Source organism: Cynocephalus volans, chromosome 6 (genome assembly GCF_027409185.1).
Source record: "Cynocephalus volans isolate mCynVol1 chromosome 6, mCynVol1.pri, whole genome shotgun sequence".
Lineage (NCBI taxonomy): Eukaryota > Metazoa > Chordata > Mammalia > Dermoptera > Cynocephalidae > Cynocephalus > Cynocephalus volans.
This window is the reverse complement of record NC_084465.1, coordinates 57623511-57643870: the sequence shown is the minus strand read 5'-3', so window position 1 is coordinate 57643870 and position 20360 is coordinate 57623511. Positions and strand designations below refer to the sequence as shown.

Below are 20360 nucleotides of genomic sequence, written 5' to 3'. Positions count from 1 at the left end.
GAATTTTATCTCTCAATCTTCACTGTGAGCTCCTTTAGTGGACTGACTTTACAAAGAATGCGATAAAGATGTATTGACTGATTCAAGCCAATCAACAGACATGGAATAAGCAGAGGCTGTGTTTAAGGCATTGAGGCTGGTAGGCATTGGAAGGGATACAGAGATAAGTCATTGCCTCTCCTTCTGTAATTTATAGTCTAATAAGAGAGCTAAAATTAAGTACACGAGTCATTATAGTCCTAGATAGAAAAAATAAGAACACTACAGGGGATCATAAGAGAACGAAATACTATCTGTTGAAAAAATTGCATGAAAGGAAAGGTTTTGTTGTGAAACACTTTGTAAAATGTGACTGAAAGAATAGTTTTGTCATTCTTAAGGCAATTGCCATTATTTGTTTTGCTACTAGGAACAACGCATATTCTGACCATCCTATAAAAGCCGTTCATGGTCGTCTTCATCACATAACATACGAGTATTATCTCTGTGTCAAAAACTGGGAAGGGTCAGAGATTTTACCTAGCTTTCAAGACAAGTTAGCTTGTCATAGTTTCATAGATGCTGTCGGAAAGCATTAGATTCCTGGTTTGGAGACAAAGGACTCTATTATTCATGGCACAGCAGGCAGCAAGAGCTTCACGTTTCCATCAGCTGAAGTCCTGCAGCGCATGATACATTAACAGCCTAAGTAGACACTGAGCACACAATGGATATGTGTTACATCTGAAGAACCTCAAGCTTAAGAAACCCCCAATCTCGTAAGGAGGTTGCTAGCAAACCTGTCCAACCTTTCCCCAGAGGGAGGCATTATCTTTATTATCCCGGTCAGAAAACATACCTGCTCTTCATCACTGAAGGATAAAAATAAAATAAAATAATAAAATAATAATAAAATATTTTTTTTGGAAAGGGAACAAATCTTCTATTTGCCGTGGAGGGAAATCTATCTCTATTTTTCCAGGCTACTTGAAAAAATAGGCTGGAACAAAAGCTGTCAAAAGATATGTAGAAATGCTATAGAGAATTGTCCCCAAAACAGTGTGTTTAAATAGTCCTGGAAATAATCATTATGAAGCAATAATTTAGGGGAATACAGGATATGTTGTGGGAAATACAGTCTAAAGTTGTCACCATTTTATATAATGAAGAAAAATGAATAAGAAAGGATGCTAACATTCTAAAAAGAAGAGCCCTGTATATCATAAGTTGAGTATGTTAAGAATACAACACATTATTCTAAATTAGGGATGAGCTGTTCTCTAATTCATTCATATTGATAAGCAAATTAATATGGAAATCTTTCCAATGATTGATGATTCTAAGATGAATTTGTATTGTGTTTTATACACACCTAAACACACATATGTGCACGGTTACTTCAAAAAGTTCATGGAAATATAGAATTGAAAGATAATACAAATATTTCCTTGAGTTTTTCGAAGTGTCTTCGTATATATGTCTATATATGCATGTACATAGTCTAACATATCTTTTTGAATAATTCATGAATTTACAATAAAATCATAATTCCCCAAAATGAATTGAATCTCAAGTTAGAATGGGTCTTAGAAATTATCTGAGAAAATCTATCCCTCAATGCAATAATGAGTAAAGTTAATAAACTCTATAGCTTCACTTCCAGGATCCTACCCTGTAACGGTGTTAGTGACTCTCCTCAGGCTCATGTCAGGCTGCAATCTAACCCAACATTGATGTATTAATCATACAGATCACCTCATGGATTTATTGCTAAAGTCAACATCTCTTCTAGGATTTTATGTGTGCGCTTTTGGCTTTTTTGTTATTTTTTTTTATATCCCTACTTTTTTTCTTTGTACTTTTTTCTTGCGTTGCAACATAAAAAATCTCAGGTGTTTTCATTTAAAAGTTTATGTGCCACACTATGAAAGCTAAAGAATACCTGATGCTGAATATTGTTAGTGAGAAACTCTCTGAGGCTCATTGTACCAATAAGAACATCAAAGTAATATTTGATACCTATAATTCAAACCATAGAGTGCTTATTCTTATGATAATAAATTTAATCATATAACGGTCATCATAATAAAATGCTATTTTCACCACTTTTATAAATTCCCAGTGTTATTCATGTATCAGGGACTGGATTTGGCTATGTAACATCCGAGTTAAGTGACCAGCCCATTCCACTTCTTAAATAAAGATGTCTTACCTAATATTTTATGGGGCATGGCTTTAAAAAGATAAAAGTTTAAACCTTGAACATATTTGGGACTCAAATATAAATGTCAGATTTCAAAAACTCAAATGCCTGAGGGAGCCATTCAGGTAAAATAAAAGTCTGAAGCAAATCAAACAGTACTTGTCCTATTGAAAGAAGACTTCAGACTTTGCACTTCAGAGGAATGTTGCCATACAGGAATGTGTGTACAGAGTTGCTTGTCTTCAGATTTTTTTGGAGAAACCAAAAATCTGGATTTTTATGCTATTTTTTTAATTTTTGAATATTGACCACTCATTAAGAAACAATTAAACAGTTTCCACTAAATAAAAGAAAAATACCTTTATTCTGCAATACCTAATATTTAGTTCAATAACCAGAATGTGTTTCCAGGCTATCAGAGCACACAATGGGATGGTGATGGATAGAGAGAAGGGAGTCATAAGAGAATAGAGACATTAAGGAAACAAACAAATTGTCATAGACAGGAAAGGATTCTGGCTTACTAGCACAGGCCTAGCAACAGAGTCTAACAATAGGAAAAATCAACGTTGGGAAGTAGGAGCTTTTATCTGAATCCTTCTCAACCACAGCTCCTGAGGAGTCTTAAACATCCTGAGGAGGAAGAGGCTATTTGTAAAAGTATTAATAATATCTTGAGAGGCCAGGGCTACTTGGTTGGGAAATTTCTTCTTTTTCACCAAAATATTAAGCTGACAATGGAGGGAGGTTGCCTACAAAAGGAAGGGACCTAAAGAAATTTTGAGGAAGCCTTGTTCAAAGCAGCCGTAAAAGTAGGAGAAGAGGAAAGAACATCTTAGAAGTTCTGTAGACCAGTGCATAATGATCCAACGTGCAAGCCTTTGGAGGCAATGAAGAAAAATGTATAGGGTGTTCTGGTGAAAGCCGATCTCCCTCAAAGATAGAATTCATTATCAACTGACCAGTGAAGCCCTTGAAGATGGTACTGTAGCGTGAGATGATACTTTAAGCGTGAGATGGTGCCCCCATGGAATTCTGAGGGAGACATAAGAAAGGGGGCCTTTTCAGAAAAAGCTGACTGAGCTTTGTCAGTTTTTGATAGTTTGATCCAGCAGATGTGGAGATAAACTCTTAACCAGGCTGAAGCTCTTGAGCCACAGGAAATATTTAGGAACTTTCCTGTTGCTGCAGTTATTTAAATGGATCATGTTCATTGGTTTCCACCCAGAGATCTATCTCGCTGTGCATTTGAACAAAGACATATGCTTTTTTAAAAAAGAAACTCCATAGATAATGCCTCCTCTTTGATAAAGTAGAGGTAAGGATTAATTTAGGTATTGCATTTAAAGTACTCAACACAAAAATTAGACATGGGAACATTGAATTGCTGGTAGAGACATGCTGCCATTTTGGAGAGCAGTCTGGTACTACATTCACAGATTCAATATTTGCTTACTCTAAGACCCAGTAATTCTGCTCCTGGTTATCTACACCAATGATATTCTTATACAGATTCCAAAGAGGCATGTACAGGGAGGTAACAATGCTGGATGTGGTGGAGAAGATTTAGAGGTAATGTGGGCATCCATTGCTGGGAGAATAGATTTACAAAAAAAAAAAAAAAAAAAGTGAGGGATGTGCCCAGTACATTACAAAGCAATTGGAATCAACAGTCTAGATGTGTATATAGGATTATGGAGGCATCTTAAAAACCCAGTTCTTAGTGAAAAAGATAAGAAAGAAATGAGATATAAAACTTACCAACCTTTACATAAATTAGAAATATATGCACAGAAAGCAAAAGTATGCACTTTATAAGAATATATACAAACAAACAAAAAAGTACCCAGTAACAGGATACAATGGTTGCTTCCTGAGAGGGATGTAAATAGAACATAGAGGCGAAAGATGGAAGGAAGTATATTGGTAATTAAAAGAGACATCTTTCAAGACCAGTGATGATAATGAGCCATGAATTGATTAGTAAGTACAATGATCTCAAACTTCTGCATGAGTTTATAAAGCAAAAGAAAGAAAAAAGTAAAATTTGGTTCTTAGCACATTACTTGGCACACAGTATGATCAATTCTACAGTTTGAGTAAAAAGAGAAACAAGTAAGCATTTCTGTAAGGAAGATATACAAATGGCCAACAGACATATGAAAAAATGCTCAACATCACAGCATCCGGGAAATGCAAATCAAAACCACACTGAGATACCATCTCACCACAGTTAGGATGACGAAAATCCAAAAGACTCTGAACGATAAATGCTGGCAAGGTTGCGGAGTAAAAGGAACTCTCATACATTGTTGGTGGGACTGCAAAATGGTGCAGCCTCTATGGAAAATGGTATGGAGTTCCTCAAACAATTGCAGATAGATCTACCATATGACCCAGCTATCCCACTGCTGGGAATATACCCAGAGGAATGGAAATCATCAAGTCGAAGGTATACCTGTTCCCCAATGTTCATCGCAGCACTCTTTACAATAGCCAAGAGTTGAAACCAGCCCAAATGTCCATCATCGGATGAGTGGATACGGAAAATGTGGTATATCTACACAATGGAATACTACTCAGCTATAAAAAAAAATGAAATACTGCCATTTGCAACAACATGGGTGGTCCTTGAGAGAATTATATTAAGTGAAACAAGTCAGGCACAGAAAGAGAAATACCACATGTTCTCACTTTTATTGGTGGGAGATAAAAACAAATAAATAAATTCACACACACACACACACACACACAAAAAAAAAAAAAAAAAAAAAAACGGGGTGGGGAGAAGAAGACATAACAATTACAATTCCTTGAAGTTGACACGACAAGCGAACAGAAAGGACATTGTTGGGTGGGAGAGGGGAGAGGGAGGAGGGAGGGAGGTTTCGGTAATGGGTCACAATAATCAACCACATTGCATATCGACAAAATAAAATTTAAAAATAAATAAATGAATGAATGAATAAATAAATGAATAAAATTTAAAAAGAGAAACAAAAAAATCTGAAAAAAGAAGAGAGAATGATAAGGAATTTCTTTCATAAATAAGTTTTACAGTCAGCAGTTTGTGGAACCTGTTAACAAGTACCTATTGATTTCTTTCTGCCTGTGGTCTCAGCAAAGTGCTAGGTAGTATCAGAGGTGAAAGAAGTATTTGACATATTCTCTCTCTTCAAGGAAGAAACTGGCAAACTTGAAATATAATGGAAACTTCCTGAAATCCTGTTGAAAACCGGTAGACTTAAACAACGTTTTAAAAAATAATCAAAGATGTAATGTGGTGGATACATTCTAAATCAGCATTTAAAGAGTCCTTTATCCAAGCTATGTGCTAAGTGGTAAAAATATAGAGGGAACTCAAGGAAGTGCCTGAATTGGAGGGGCAGAGAGTCAAGTGGAGAAGACTGGAAGGCTGGGGCCACGGCAGGTGAAACAGCAGGTGAAACATGGGTAAGGGCTGGGTAAAGTCTGACTGGTCTCCAGGGCTGAGGTTTGAGACGAGCCTTCAACAAGATTATAATAAATAATAATAATAAGATTTAAAATGAAGTATTTTCTCAGAGATGATTCTTAATTATGACAATAATTACATGAACAAGACAAAATCTTATTTTACCTTCTGGGAAAATAGAACAAAGTACAAGTGTATTGAATTGTAGAAGAAAATTAAATGGTTTTTCAGTGTGGTTTATTTTTATATGCAGTTGCCATAATAGTACATTACCTTTTATTTCAGATACACTGGCCTAGTCCAGCACTGAAAATAGAAGAATGTGTAATGAAAGGAAAAGATGCAGTAAGTACTATTCATTGTAAATTAAGCAAATCATCAATTATATCCCTGGTCAACCACAAAAGACTAAATCACTAAACTTATTTGCTCTTAAAAAGCATATATGCAATTTAATTCATGAAGTAAAAAATACATACATATCCATGTAATATATACATATATAATTATATAAAAATTAATTTCAATGTGGACTTAAAGGGGTTTGAAATGCCATCCAGATCTTGGTTTTTACTTTGTTTTCTTATATTTTAATCAATTTGGATTTATAAATTCCTATACAAATGCTTATTTCCTATGTATCTGGGAAAAAAATAATTGCAGGTGGTTTTTTTTAATTCAAAGAAAAGCTGAGCACATTCTTTGTGAGATTACACTTCATTTTGATTAGTAGATCAGAAACAAAGAAACAAAAGGAGGAGAACAAAAAGTTAGAGAAGACAAAAGGCAATAACCATGCTTTGCCTATTCCAAAATGTTTTTAGAATCTCTCCCATTTAAAGAAGCAATATTCCATTTTGACCTAGCTTTCCTGCAGTGAGTAGGAGGAGAATGCTGTGCAGCAGCAGCCCTGACCCAGTCCCTACCAATGCTAAAATATGACCGAAGGGACTTTCTCATGCTAGGAGCAGCTGGCTGCTCTGATGACACAATACACATCTTGCAGGAAGGTCTGCATATCACCCTTTGAAAGAGAACTTATCCTTTTTTTCAGTAAGAAAAAAAAAAAAAAGATGTGAAAAACTAACGCACATTGTACCAACTCCTGATTCTCTGTAGCAACTGGGCCACAGCCAAAGAATGAGTCAACACATTCTTGCTGCCTTAGCCCACAGCATGATGCAGACTAATTGAACATACTCTTAGGCCATGTCAATCTAAGCTCAACTGAGCCAAAATGTGGTCTAATTGGTTCATTCCAAGATGTGACAGTGTATCAAGAGAGAAAAAGTCGATGCATGTAGGAGTATGAGAACAGAATATTTTCACCATGCCTGAATGATTAGATTCTGCCTACTGTGTGGGCCACCTACAGAACGTTACATGAGTAGGAAATTGAAGAAATAAATACAAGTGTATCCGTGTGCCGTGGATAATCAGTTCAGTAGTGCATTCTTTCTCTTCGCCAAGGACATGCTACCATCTGAGTCACTTATGGTGAAGTGGTTTTGCTGGCCTTTCATCTTAATAAAGTTATATAAAAGAATTTAAAATGTTGAAATCGCAATCTGCACTTATAAAACATTACAGTCACTGATTATTACATGTATTGATTTCAAAGTAATATTTGGAATTAAAAGAATTTAGTATTATTTTCATAATTTATTTTTAATGGAATAGCAACACCTAATTTGCCAAGAGGATGTTTGCTAGAATTTATTTAGCCAAGCTGGTTTTGAAAGAATTTTAAACTTTTTTTTCATTCAGCGTACTAATCATAAAACTCACCTAGTGGCTGATGTATTCAAATTGTTTTTAAGCATGCAGTATGTGTTAGGTATATGTTTTATTAACTGGGAAATGAAAAGATGTATAAAATAAAGATTCTCTTCTCAAGAAGCTTGTAGTTGAATACCAATGTTGGCAATCTAGAGCTCCTCAGCCAAATTTGGCTTGTAGCCACTTTTCTCTTTTTTTGTAAATAAAGTTTTATTGGAACACAGACACACACATTAATTATTATATTGCTTATGGCTGTTTTCATACTGTAGCTGCAGAGGTAAGTAGTTGCCATCTAGCAATAGAGACTAAATGGCCTACCAAAGTAAATATATTCACAATCTGGTCCTTTACAGAGTAAGTTTGCTCATCCTTGGACTGCAGTCTTACAGTAACAGTAACCTTATAATAAAATGTTATTTTTATTGGTTAGCTTTTTATCTATTTACTTAAAAATTCTTTCTGAAAGTGCTTTGTTGAATTTGAGGATATAAGAATTAATGTCCCAAATGTCAAAATTCTGTAATGCTCCCATTTCTGCATTTCTTTCCTTATGAATAATGAAGCTTTTTTAATTATTGGTTTTCTGACTTTATGCTGATTCATTGTTTATATCATACTTAAAAAATTAACAACATTGAAAATAACTTAGTTACTTAGTGGAACATATTGCCATGCAAATCTTTACACTTAAATAAATTGCTGAACAGTGATTTTTTATTGCTCGATTGTGAACTAGAATACATGAAAAATGATACACTCCCATTATAAAATGTAAATCACACATCACTGATGACTAAAATGTGTGTCTGTCACCCCAATTTTTTCTTTCCTAGCTTCTTGTCCTCTTTTCATTTGCCCTTCCTGTCTCCTCCACCCAAGGGAGACTTATGGTAAAACATAAGATTTCTAGGGCTAGGAAAAACAAAAGCAAAAAAGGGCGAAATATTTTTATTACACTAAATAATTTCTTCCTTTTCTCTTCTTTAGAGTGAATGTGCAAATTATGTTCGGGTTTTGCATCATTATAATAGGACACACCTTCTGACATGTGGTACTGGGGCCTTTGAACCACTTTGTGCCTTCATCAGAGTTGGATACCATTCGGAGGTAAGATAATTCCATTCATTGCTATCAATGAAAGTAATGCTTAAGACAACTTTGTTTTGAAAGAAATTGTGGCATTTCTTCCCAAGAAAGATAAAAGCATTTGTGATTTGTGATATACTGATTATGTTTGCTTGAGGCATGAGAATGATGTCTGGGCCTTTAAAATCCTTGTCAGCTATAAAATCTGTGAACTGATTATGTATTCATTCACCAAACAATTTTATTTTGTTAATTTGCCCACTTAAAAAAAAATCTTAATATCGAACTGTGTTCTCTATTGTTTATATACTTTTAAATTTATTTAATGATGAAACTGCAATATACATACATACATATACATATATAATTTATATAAATATATATAACATATAATATTTTATAAAAGACATGCAGAGACTTTTTGATTTTGTGATTACTTTTTCCCAGCTAGGCAAGGTGGAGAGTGCATGAGATGGAAGGTTTCAAATAGAAACCTTTAGATAATATTAGTGGATGACCTCACTGCTAGGTGATATGGTACAATGAAGGCAAATCCCAACTGAATTGTGCCACACACATAGTATTTACTAGCAAGCAGGCTCAAAGATCAGTCATATGACCTGTTCCTACAAACTGAGTAAACTCTCAATTCTCACTTGTTTTTTGAAGCAATACATTTTGAAGCATTTTACATCACAATTTCATCCTGAAGCATATGAAACAATATTCTTTTTTTTTTTTTTCTTTTGTGACCAGTAAGGGGATCGCAACCCTTGGCTTGGTGTCGCCTGCACCGTGCTCAGCCAGTGAGCGCACCGGCCATCCCTATATAGGATCCGAACCCGCGGCTCCGAACCCGTGGCAGGAACACCGCTGCGCTCCCAAGCGCCGCACTCTCCCGAGTGCGCCACGGGGCCGGCCCTGAAACAATATTCTGATGTCAGGATCTGTTACCTTTCATTTAGGTGGGAAGGCAGAACCTACATTAAGGTGGAGTACAGATAAAATAAAAGTCTAGATACTTTGTAGTTAAGCAGATAGATGCTTCGTTCTTATAACTCATTTGTAAATGGGCAGCATTGACTATTAAATATTTCCAGCGACCACATGTAAAGAACACCGTTCACTTCACCACAAAAAAAAATTATTTCTGATATTCTTTATACGAGTTAGCACTCAGGTGCAAATATAATTAGCAATATTTGAAGTGCTTAATAGCTGCCTCTGGAGAGTTCCCCTGATTGAGGCCCTTCAGCTGATAATTAATCTTACAGGGAAGATTTTTGATAAGTATATTTTAAATTTTAACTAACCACCCCAGTTGTAGATTAAAGTTAAGTAGCATACACAAATACATCATAATGTATTTATTGAATCATTTTAAAGAAACAATGCATATGATATAGTAGGAGAAATTTAGACAGAGATGTAGAAGGCAAATCAAGCTGTGCAAAGTCAAAATATATTTGTGAATACCAATATACAAAGTATATATATATATATAAACTGTGCAAAGTCAAAATATATTTGTGAATACCAATATACAAAGTATATATATATATAAACAGTTATATATATATTTATAAACACACACACACAAAGTCAGAATATATACATCTTGTGGTGCAGATCTGCTAGCAGCAAACTCTTTCAGTTTTCATTTATCTGAAAATGCCTTTATTTCACCTTTATTTTTAAGGATATTTTTCCCTGTATATAGAATTCCAGGTTAATAGTTTTTTATTTTTATTTTTTTCCTTTTAGCATTTAAGAAGTGCTTTATTGTCTCCTAACCTTTTCTAATGTAAATTAATGTTTCATTCATATTGATGTTACTCTGTTTGCAATTGCTTTATCTTTCAAGATTTTATCTTTATCTTTGCTTTTTCAGCAGTTTTTTTTTATAGTATGCCTAAGTGCATGTGGAGGTGGTGGGGGAGACCAGTATCTACAGTATCTATATTTCTTAGGATGCTGAGATTCTTGGATATATAAGTTTATATTTTGTATCTAATCCAGCAAATGTGTGGTCATTATTTATTTAAATAATATTATTGCTTCATTCACTCACTCCTCTCCCTTGGGGAATTCCACTGTATGAGAGTACTTCGAAAAGTTAATGGAAAGATTCCTATTATCTTTTAATTCTATTTTACTTGAAGTTTTTGAAGTACCCTTGTACGTATAAGTATTTGTTAGACTTATAGGTATTGCCCCACAGATTACTAAGACTCAGTTCATTGTTATTGAATCTTCTTTCCGTCTGTTTTCAAGTTATATAAGTTCTATTGATTTTCAAATTCACTATCCCTTTCTTCTAACATCACCAATACACTATTAAGTTCATCTCATTAATGTTCCATACATAGATAGTAGTTTTCAGTCCCAGACCTTTCCTTTTTTATAGTTTCCATTTCTATACTATTTCCCCATATTTTTATTCATTATGACTATATTTTTTATTTAAATCTTTAAACATTTTTAACAGTTGTTTTAAAATCTTTACATGCTAATTCTAATATCTGGATCATCTGAATGTCAATTGCCTTGACGGCTTTTTCTTATGACTACGGATCATATTTTTTTGTTTTGTTGGAAGTCTAGTTACTTTTATTGTATACTGGACAGTATAGATTATATACTTCCAAGATTCTGAAATATATATCATCTTTTGCTCTAGAAGGTAGTTTAGTTGGCTGGACTCAAACTTAAAACTTCCTTGTAATGAGCAACAGCCAACCTTTTCAACTTTCTAACCACTGCTTTTCATGGTCTCCTTGCATGTGCAATACAGGTGTCAGCCAAGGATCTCGAAGATAATTTTTACATAGATTTCAGGGTGCTTACCTCAGTTGCTAGACAGCTCCACTCCCTTTTCAGCCAATCTGATACTTTTAATCTATGCTTTGTGATTTTCCAAGCTAGTAAGTCTCTAGCTTTCTGCTCAAGTTCTAGCCATTCCTCCTCAAATGAGTTAGGAGGTTCCTCCAGTGAAAAACTGTCCAGTCTTGTCTGTTCTTAACTGATCTCCAGTGCCTTTAAACAGTGGTCTATTTATTTATTTATTTATTTGCTAGCTATGTTATCATTAACAGAACTGGAATGTTATGTAATTCAGCTTACGTATAACATACATGATACTTAACATTTTTATCTCACATAATTATCTAAGTACTAAATATGATTGAAATATTTGAGTCTTATTAGAATCTTTGAATATGATTAAATATTGCTTTAATCATATTCAAATATTTGAATACAATTGAAATATCTCACGTAATTATCTAAATATCAAAGATGATATGCACTTTTTAAAATTATGTAAATATTATAAGAGAAATTTGTGGCCATATGATAATGAGAGCAGTGAGAGATTTATTCCCAAAACACCATTTGGAGGCTTGATGCAATTTTATATGAGGGAATGAAAAGTTACAAATCATTATAGGCAAGGAAAATATTTTGATTAAAAAGCTCAGAGGCAGGCATGTATGAGAATGGTTTGCAGAACAGCAGGAGATAAAGCTGGGACAAATTGGTGGGGAATTTTAATACTAGACACTGGCATTCTGCAGTTATTTCTAAAGGCAGTGTGGAGACCATGAAGGAGTTTTGAATGCAGTATTTGATTGACATGACATTAATAATATTTAGGATTGGTTCAAGCAGGGAGAGATGAAACGCAGGGAAATTCAAGAAGGCTATAATCAAGACTTTTTAGGAGAGATCATGAAGGTATTTAACAGTGTTGTTGGAATAGCAAAGAAAAAGGAAGTGTGGAACTGAAGTGAGAAGCTGCTCAGCAGGAGAGTTTATATAACTTAGCATTTATCAAATGTTGCACATGAAAGGGAATTAAAAAACATTTCCAATTTTATGTTTTGCTCATTGGGAAGAAATACGAAGTCTTTAAAAAGCAAGAGGGAGCTATGGGCACAGAAGTTTTTGTGAGATCATAACAAATGCTTAGTATTTTCAGTTTTGGCTTTTTAATTTTGATTTATAGTTATTTAAAATATTAAGTCTGGAGCTAGAGGAGGGTGTTATCAGAATAGATTGAATTATTGAACCCTGGGGAAGGGTGAGTCTCCTCTGATGGAGTTTCTCTTTCTCTTTCTCTCTCTCTCCTTATCCCCTGTCTTGTTCCTTCTCTCACTTTCCTTCTCTTCCTCTCACTTTATCAATATAACTTGGAAAATGCTATTATTTAGGTGCCAGTAGAATGTCTAGGGAATATCAGTGTAAACAGAAAATGAGCAGACAGAGAGGAGATTTGGTAGAAAACAAATTGGGTTAGTGCAAATAAGAATCATACTTCTAAAAGGAAAAAAAAATGAAATGATATGCAATATCGTCAATGCTACAGAGAGGCCAGTTTTGGTAAGGGGTGAGTAATTAGATAGGACATTAAGAAGTGACTTAATAGTGACAAAATAAAGGCAGTAATATTACCTATTTAATCAAGAAATTGAATAGATAGGAAAAGAAAGAAATATGGGGAAGGATATAAAAAGTGCTTGGGTGTTGACAGATTTTTCTTAGGATAGCCGATAGAGAAAAATTATTTATCAAATGAGAGGATAAGACCACTTACCTTCCTGACGTAAGGAGGGCTGGGTGGAGAGCAAGTTTGTCAGGGAAGGGAACCATAGACTATTTAATGGAGATATCACATTAACAGTTGGATATCAGGAGCAAGATCCGAGCTAGAAATGCAGATTTAACAATTTACCGTGTGTGTGTGTGTGTGTGTGTGTGTGTGTGTGTGTGTGTGTGTGTGTGTGTGTGTGTGTGTGTGTGTGTGTGTGTGTAGACAAAATCTTCAGGCATCATATTATTGCGTAGGAGAAGAATTTGAATAAAAATAAAATAACTAAATGTGGAGCCAAAGAACACTAATATTTGAGAGGCTGGCAGAGGAAGAAAAACAAAGGAGATTACTAAAGAGTGACAAGGAGGGTTAGGAGGAAAACAAGAGAGTGTGACAGCATGGAATGAGGGAGTGATTTCTAATGTCAGAAGTCACACAGGGTCAAAGTGGTCATTGGATCTAGACAGTCTTTGGAGGCACTTATGAGAGGAGTTTCTCTAGAATGTGGATGCAAGCCATGGTCTTCTCACATGAAGGATTGAAACCAACTTTTTCTTGAATCACTTTTATCTCTTTCTTCATTTCATTAATTTTAAGTTTTTCTAAAGTATAGCACAAATACAAGAAATACACAGCATATAATTACATTGCTAGATTACTTTTCCCAAATGGAATACCCCAATGTCACCAGTGCCGTTATCAAATCATTTTTATTTTTATTTTTATTTTCACCTTTTATTTCTCATAATGCATAAACACTTGTGGGTTTTGTTTTGCTTTTGTTTTTGTTTTTGTTCTTATGTTCCTTCTAGTTTAGTCTTTCTTTGCAATGTTTTTATCTTTTTGTTTTGAAGTATTTCCTGAGTTCTGTCACATCATCTGCAGTTTCTCTATCTTACGTTGTTCTTTTAGTCTATCATTTTTAAAATTTACTTTCACTTCCATTGAAATATTAAGTTACAGTTAGCTCTTATATATTTTGTGACATATCTTTTTGATGAATTTTCATTGTCTGTAGTAACGTTATTTTGTTTCTTTTTTTTTTCTTATAGTAACACTTTACTGGATTCAAAAGGGATTGTTTTTTATTAGTTTTTATATAAAATTAGTTTTCAAAAAGTTTCAAGAGGAAAGTGTGGGTCAGAGTAGACATCTAGCTTCATGTTCTAGAGCTCACCATTCTGTTCTGTGTTATGAAGTGTTCAACAATATAGCTTCCTATATTATATATATATTCTCCTGACTATGACTCCTCTTTTATGTGGATATTACATTTTTCTTGACTCTCTTTATATCTCTCTTGGAAATTTTGTATTCTACTCCCAGCAGTTTCTTCTTGAAAAGGGTATGGGATGGATAATATTTAGGGTTCATAAGACTTTATCTTTCCCACCCCTTGTAGTCTACCAAGATTGAATCTGCAGAAATTCCTCCCAGTTTCAGGTGTTACTCTAAGTGCTTTACTATAAATGAACACTTGTTGGATATTTGAGAGTTCTTTTTTCTCAGGTTTGACAAAATCTGGTTGCTTCCCTCTGCTTTCTTCTGCAAGATATTAACATCCTGTGTAGGTTGGAGTTATCTGAAGTTCATCCATATGTGGTCACATTTGGAGGCTCATATATCTCGACAGCCAGTTTTGCTACAGATGTTGTTGATGAGCTTTGATTTTGCACATCTAGTTGATCCTTCTAGTTTTTTGGGGGTGGGTGGGGAGGGGTATGGAGAATAAAATATATGCCTCTGCTCCTATTCTGTCAAAAGTCTTAGAGTACTTTTTAAATAGTAAAATACTATATTAATACTCATATAAATACTACATAAAATATTACAAGTTCAAGTTTACCTCCAATTTTACTCATGTCTCTGAAAATGGAAATTGTGGGCTCAATATAGAGGTGGTGACAATAAAAAAACAAGTGTTCACATATAAAACATATATATCTAGATAACTGGCAAAGGCCTTGAACTCCTGCAAAATTAAAATGGCTTTTATTCCTCAATAATCTTAGTATCTTTTAGAACACAATGACTTTAGCACAATGCTATTAGCATGTTACTATTTGTATTGGTTTTCTATGTTGAATAAAAAGCTACCAAAAATGTAGCTGCTTAAACCAGTGTACATTAGTTATCTTACAGCTTTTGTAGAGCAGTAGTCTGGGCACTGCTTGGTTGGCTCCACTGCTCAAGATCTCCCAAGGCTGAAATGAAGGTTTGCCTGGGCTGTGATCTTTCTGGAACTCAGGGTTGTAATCCAAGTTCATGTGATTGTTGGCAGAATTCGTTTCCTCACAATTATAAGACCTAGGTCCCCATTTTCTTGATGGCTGTCAGCCAGGGGCTTCTGTCAGCTCCTAGAGGCCTCCTGTGGTTCTTTGCCACGTGGGCTTATCATAACATGGCAGCATACTTCTTCAAGGCCAGCAGGAGAATCTTACTGTCCAATTTACTGAGCGAGAGTCATATAACACAACTTAATTATGAGAATGACTATCACATCACATTTGAAAGATAAAGTGCCATAATTTAGGGAGAGATTTCCTACCATACTCACAGGTCCCACCCACATCTGAGGAAAGGGGATTGCACAGGACATCTATATCCAGGGGTGGGATTCTTGGATGTCAATACTATTCTGCCTACCACACTATTCTTTATGTATCTTACATGTGAAAGGAAGGTTGGATTAGTACAGATGTTATTAAAGAATGATTTTGGGGGAGGCAAGGCAAAGGCATAGAGTGAATTGTAAGAAGTGATGCCATTCATTTCTGAATTTCGTGGCTTTCTTCTTGAAAGAAAACTGCATTTCTTGTTGCAAGAACCATAAAGATTAATAGAAAAATGTGTGGGCCATTTCCAGAAATTTTCTGCCTAAACATGGGAAAATTTGATTGTCCCTGAAGGCACAAGCATTTGAACATAGACTGCTGCCATATTCTATCTGTGTAGAGGATAACTTCCCAGTGTATTTTTATTTAAAGCATATTTATATCAACTTTAAAGTATGCAGACTAAATTAGTCATACAAATGTATTTTGCATCAGAGATAATCAATAATGCCCTTTGTGATTTTCAGTGTATGATTTTGATACGTTTCCTCTAGCGCAGAATAACAGCTCAACTATTTAAATTTGGATGTTATTGGATTCAAAATCATAAAGGTTATACATATAATTCTAAGAGAGCACAAATGTATTTGAAAATGTTTTAGTAACTGTACTTAATGTTCTTACCAAATAATGTTCTTACCAAGGCAGTACACATTTGAACTTCACAGACTGGAAATGATGCATTTTTCTAGTTGTTTGTATTCTCCAGTTAAATGTTTTATAATGTGCCAGTGAGTGATTACTATTTAGACATAACAGGATTCTTGCCTTTTAGAGTTACATGTTTCCCATATTATCTCACAGATCCCTTAGAGCTTGAACCCCTGATTTTTAATACATGTTTAAAATGTCTTTTGAGGCAGTAAGTATTCAAAATAGATGAAAACATATATGTGACAAATTAATGCATTTTTATCAGATATGGTTTTTTCACAGGTGTTTAATATTTTTTCTTAGCAGATTTTTTTTTCATTTCTGCATACAGTACAGAACAAAATATCCATTGAATAGTCAACAAAACTTGTAACAGTTTCTACAGGTTTGAAAAGTCACCCTTTAGAATTACTTGACTGATGTTAGTATTTTGTTTCACACAACTGAGATCACTATAGCCATGTATTTAGTACTTCGTGTTTTCACAAAGAAATGTGCATATTTTGATTTCACAAACTATTTTGTTTCATATCATTCTTCCTGGACTGAACTTCTAAACACACAGAAATCAAAAAGATTTTCAAATTTGTTCTTTTAATAAGTTTCCATTAAATCTCTGTTTATTTCTATTTGTTTAGCTGAACTTATTAGTAGGTAAAGAAAAATGTAAGGTAATAATTTTAAAATAATTTGTAAGAATCTAGGGTCGGCAATAGCCATTTGAATAGAATAAATACATGAAAATTTGTGCCATGTATTCAGCAACATTTATACTTTCAGATAATTTTTATATATTAAACTCACCTTTAGTTAACAAAAATGTTCAGATGATAATTTTTACCAACACTTTTTTTAAACTTTGTTGGTCACATGTTGTGAAGGGTGATTCTGGTCTGTAATTTCCTGATTCATTCATGGGAAAATAATATATAGTGTTTTATTGATTTAAAAATTATGGGGTTTTCTATATTCTCATTTCAAATCAGTAACTAGAAGGTAATAAGTAATACCCTATGAAGTCATGATTATATTTTCTTTCCGTCTCAGTCTATGAGTTTCTCACTCTGTAGATTAAGTGCTTGTATACACATATATTTAACTGAAAGTGTCATAGAGATTAAGGACAATAAGAATGAAGATTTCCTAACAGTAATACTTTCTTTTTCTTTTTCTTTCTTTTTTTTATAAATTAGGGAGAATGAAATATTTTATGCATTGAAGTAAATATTGAAAGTTAAATGTGAAAGAGGAAATCATTTACACTAATATAAAGACAATACGGCAATATATCAATAGTTCTTTTTAAAAAGAAGACAAAAAATTTGTTTGAGTAGGAAAAGAAAGCTATTTAATATCTCATATCACATTTTATAAAATTTATTATTTACAAATTACCATTAGAAGACTTAAATAGTAACCAATATTTTAAAAGAAATTATATCTTTTGTTCGTTGGGATATCAGTCATTTTCTATATTGTTCCTCTCGCTTTCTTTACTTGAAATCAAAAGATATTTTTCAGTGCAGTTCATAGAAAAGGCAATGTTGTAATCCCCAGGGAATTAAAAGGTGAGCATGACACTTTCTCTGGGAGCTTAATCTGTTATTTTTTGTGATTTATATAATCCCGAAGGTTATTTAAAAATGTTTCAGATTGTTTCTTCCAGCCTTTCTCTCCTGTCAGTCTTATTAGTGAAAAGTTGGTTAAAAGATTTTCTGGTGGGAAGGAAAAATAGAATTTCTTGTGCTAGTTTTTGTCTGAGAATGGTTATAAGAAAGCTATTGGAAAGGCAGACTGTGTGACAAACATCACTTACAACTCACTCTTTTTCATTCTCTGTGTGTGAGGTGGTTAGGTGGAAACCTCGCTCTCTAGCACCATGTGCCTGTGAGCAGAGAGAAGGCCCAGAGAGGAATATGGTGATGCTTATGTTGCCAAGCAGCTTTACTGTTGGCCACTGGGGAAGGAGGGACCAGGAGAGGCTTTTGTTGAAGGAGAACTGTAACTAATTAAAGAACTAGCAGGCTTAATCTACAGGGAACAGTGAGTTCTGCTATGAGGATTTTTTTTCCCACTTAAACAAATGTAAATACATGTAAGTCAATAAAATAAAAAGTGAAAGTGGTTCAATTCCATTTGCCCACCTCTTCCATGGCACTCCTGATTCTGATTTTGTTGATTTTCACTGAACATGTTTTATAGGCATGTATGTGTGTGTGTGTTTGCGTGTGTGTATACGAGTGTGTAAGTGTATATTTACATGTATATGGACATCGTAATTCTATTCCATTTATTTAAACGGCTTCCTGGTGTTTCATAGTAAAGATAAACCATAATGTATTTAGTTAAGCAATTCATGCTTAAACTGTTAAACTTAAGGCTACAGCAAACCAGAAAAGGGAGAATGAGTGTGGTGCACTAAGTGATTGGGCACCTACAGGGCTAATGAGCTGCTCAAAGCTGTTGCCCAGCTAGCTTGATCAGACGTTATGAACTGGCAGCCCGATTGAGCTCACAGGTCTACTTTGTTTGTCACAGTGTTTCTTGTTTGTTTTCTCTACAGAGCTCACATTTAAAAACCAGTTGATTTTACCTAATAGATTGTGATTTCCATTGGACCCACATGAAAAGAATCAGTTGGTGCTAAGTGGTTGCTGCCACATTCTCCCCACAGGGGCATGTGCTTACCAATATTCCACAGTCCCCATCAATCACACAATGCACACTTACACTCAACCTCTGCTAGTTTGTCATCTCCACCTGGCCCTGACAGGCATTTGCATTTGTTACTCAAGCACTAGAAGGACTATAAACATCCTAAAAACTCTTCTGTGCTTAGAATCTTGTAGTCGGTAACCATGGCATAAATGAATGAGTGAGTGAATGAATCAGTGAGTTGGCTACATTCGTGCCTTGATGTAGAACTCTTAAGATTCTTTTTTTTTTTTTTTAATTTTATTTTCTCGATATACATTGTGGCTGATTATTGCTCCCCATCACCAAAACCTCCCTCCCTTCTCCCTCCCCCCCTCCCCCCCAACAATGTCCTTTCTGTTTGCTTGTCGTATCAACTTCAAGTAATTGTGGTTGTTGTATCTTCTTCCCCCCTCCCCCGGTTTTGTGTGTGTGTGTGTGTGTGTGTGTGTGTGTGTGTGAATTTATATATTAATTTTTAGCTCCCTCCAATAAGTGAGAACATGTGGTATTTCTCTTTCTGTGCCTGACTTGTTTCACTTAATATAATTCTCTCGAGGTCCATCCATGTTGTTGCAAATGGCAGTATTTCATTCGTTTTTATAGCTGAGTAGTATTCCATTGTGTAGATGTACCACATTTTCCGTATCCACTCATCTCATGATGGACATTTGGGCTGGATCCAACTCTTCGCTATTGTATAGAGTGCTGCGATGAACATTGGGGAACAGGTATACCTTCGACTTGATGATTTCCATTCCTCTGGGTATATTCCCAACAGTGGGATAGCTGGGTTGTATGGTAGATCTATCTGCAGTTGTTTGAGGAATCTCCATACCATTTTCCATAGAGGCTGCACCATTTTGCAGTCCCACCAACAATGTATGAGAGTTCCTTTTTCTCCGCAACCTCGCCAGCATTTATTGTTCAGAGTCTTTTGGATTTTAGCCATCCTAACTGGGGTTAGGTGGTATCTCAGTGTGGTTTTGATTTGCATTTCCCGGATGCTGAGTGATGTTGAGCATTTTTTCATATGTCTGTTGGCCATTTGTATATCTTCCTTAGAGAAATGCCTGCTTAGCTCTTTTGCCCATTTTTTAATTGGGTTGCTTGTTTTCTTCTTGTAAAGTTGTTTGAGTTCCTTGTATATTCTGGATATTAATCCTTTGTCAGATGTATATTTTGCAAATATTTTCTCCCACTCTGTTGGTTGTCTTGTAACTCTGTTAATTGAACTCTTAAGATTCTAACAAGTACAAATGAAGAAATATCTGGACTTTATCATAATATATAAAAGTTTTA

The 20360-nt window shown here is 34.6% G+C and overlaps 1 protein-coding gene across 1 annotated transcript in view; it reads left to right on the top strand.

Annotated features, from left to right (window-relative positions):
• The window catches only part of SEMA3E (semaphorin 3E), a 112662-nt gene that overhangs the window by 10476 nt on the left and 81826 nt on the right, over nt 1-20360 (top strand). The window contains exons 2-3 of the mRNA XM_063100791.1: nt 5922-5981; nt 8406-8525. Coding sequence (XP_062956861.1) covers nt 5922-5981; nt 8406-8525 — 180 coding nt within the window. The remainder of the gene's footprint in view (nt 1-5921; nt 5982-8405; nt 8526-20360) is intronic.